The sequence below is a fragment of the Puntigrus tetrazona genome, chromosome 25 (assembly GCF_018831695.1).
Source record: "Puntigrus tetrazona isolate hp1 chromosome 25, ASM1883169v1, whole genome shotgun sequence".
NCBI classification, from domain to species: domain Eukaryota; kingdom Metazoa; phylum Chordata; class Actinopteri; order Cypriniformes; family Cyprinidae; genus Puntigrus; species Puntigrus tetrazona.
The window spans coordinates 522,585-525,084 of NC_056723.1; the positions used below are offsets into that span (position 1 = coordinate 522,585).

Here is a 2,500-nt window from a genome sequence, read left to right on the forward strand (position 1 = left end):
ATATATATATATATACACATATATGTGTGTGTTTAAATATACACAACAAAAACTTTCATTTCCGATGCTAGTAATCATCTGACTAATAAATAACAGAAAATGTTTACATATATTTCATCATATTTAAAATACATGTAAACATTAATATACCTTAAACATAATAATTAGTCTTTCTCCACAGCTAAAAGTCACAAGACAACGTTGATATTTTTTACGTTTAGATGAAAAGACGTTCTGTTCATTTCAATCTAAAAGTCGTGACGTATGAAACCCTTCCTGAAGAGGTGTGTGTGACGTCTAACTCCAGGACCTCGTTTCTAAGACGTCTGTCAGGGACTGAAAGGAGCCGTGTCTTTATCGTCTCGTTTCTAAAGGCCCTCTGAAAGCAGTTTAGTGTCCTGACACTTTCCCACAGCGTTCGGGGCCCTCGGCTCCGTGACCAATCCCTGGCTTCGGAGCGCGACCCCGCCGCTGACCCCGGCTCGCTCGCTAATCGCACGCGCCTTTGTTCTCGCTAATGAAAAGCGGGGCCCTAAAAGCCGCCCTCCCCTCCCCGTCCGTCCATTCTGTCCGCTCCGGGCCCCCGTAGACATGGGGCCCTCAATAGAAATGACTTTTATAGACTTTTTTCCAGCTCATCTCCCAGAGCAGAGAATGAGACGCGTCCGTCTTCTGAAGGAAACACTGAGAGCGGGAGATAATGGCGTACGCATCATTTGCTGCGGCCGGGTGGGCGGGGCCCGGGGTCAGGTGACCTCTTAATAGGGCGTTTAAGTGGAAACTATTTAGACTCAATAGTGAGCAGAGAGCATGACTAACCGGCTTTCCTCACGCCGCCGACGGTGGCCGCTCTCCGAGGAGTCCTGCGCGCTAAAGACATGCTCACTATTAAAAACATTCAAAACTCTTAAACATTTACCTTTTGGAAGTCAGGTTCACGTCCTAAAACCTACGCTTCATAAAATTAAATTTAATTAAATAATAAATGAAAATAAAAAATACCCTTAGAAGGGCAAGTTATATATTATTCAATCCTATGAATCTTTAAAAATATATAAAAATCAATAAGTTATATATTATTCAATCCTATAAATCTTTAAAAATATATAAAAATCAGTAAGTTATATATTATTCAATCCTATAAATCTTTAAAAATATATAAAAATCAATAAGTTATATATTATTCAATCCTACAAATCTTTAAAAATACATAAAAATCAATAAGTTATATATTATTCAATGCTATAAATCTTTAAAGATAAAAATCAATAAGTTATATATTATTCAATCATATAATGTTTAAAAATATATAAAAATTAATAAGTTATATATTATTCAATGTTATAAATCTTTAAAAATATATAAAAATTAATAAGTTATATTTTATTCAATCTTATAAATCTTTAAAAATATATAAAAATCAATAAGTTATATATTATTCAATCCTATAAATCTTTAAATATAAAAATCAATAAGTAAGTTATATTTTATTCAATTTTATAAATCTTTTAAAACATATAAAAATCAATAAGTTATATATTATTCAATGTTATAAATCTTTAAAAATATATAAAAATCAATAAATAAGTGATATATTATTCAATCGTATAGATCTTTAAAAGAAAAATAACATTCCTATACACAAAATAAATTCAAATAAATAAATAAATATATAAACACACACCAAGGAACTAAAATAAAAATACTGCTACAGAGGTCAGGCCCCGCCTCCCTTTTATAAAATAAATAATACAATAAAAGAAACATATGTTTAGCAGTACTAAATCCCGTTCTTTCCCTAAATAAATAAATGAATAAACACCCCAACAAACCAACAAATCAAAAATATTGTCTCTTTTTTGAGCACATTTACTGACGAGTCTTACACGTTCCCTGTAGAAACACACTGAAAGAAACCAAGCGCTAGATGTTGAGACCGGTGTGTGTGTGTGTGTGTGTGTGTGTGTGTGTGTGTGTGTGTGTGTGTGTGTGTGTGTGTGTGTGTGTGTGTGTGTGTGTGTGTGTGTGTGTGTGTGTGTGTGTGTGTGTGTGTGTGTGTGTGTGTGTCGTCTCAGAGATGCTGTGGAGCCCAGCGCTGAGCTCCAGGACTCGGACGGGGATCCTCAGACGAGCCGTGTTTTCTGACCAGCAGAGACGAGAGCTGGAGAAGACCTTCCACAAGCAGAAGTACATCAGCAAGACTGAGCGCAACCGGCTGGCCAGTGACCTCTGTCTGAAAGAGACGCAGGTAGAGAGCTCTCACACGCTCAGCGAAAGCTATTTGTGTTCGTATGATATCTGTGCATCCTGAAAAATCAAATGCGTCTGGGTTTGCATGAAAATACTGCACTGTTTTCGACACTGATAATAATCAAAATGAGCAGTAAATCAGTATATTAGTATGATTTCTGAAGATCGTGTGACTGGAATAATGACGCTGAAAATTCAGAAATAAAATACACTCTAACACACACTCACACAGAAACACTTATTTTGCATT

At 35.6% G+C, this 2,500-nt stretch overlaps 1 protein-coding gene across 2 annotated transcripts in view; it reads left to right on the forward strand.

Annotated features, from left to right (window-relative positions):
* The window catches only part of dbx2 (developing brain homeobox 2), a 6,630-nt gene that overhangs the window by 3,209 nt on the left and 921 nt on the right, over positions 1 to 2,500 (forward strand). For both annotated transcript variants that reach the window (XM_043228722.1, XM_043228723.1), the window contains exon 3: positions 2,076 to 2,248. In XM_043228722.1, the coding sequence (XP_043084657.1) occupies positions 2,076 to 2,248 (173 nt within the window). The remainder of the gene's footprint in view (positions 1 to 2,075; positions 2,249 to 2,500) is intronic.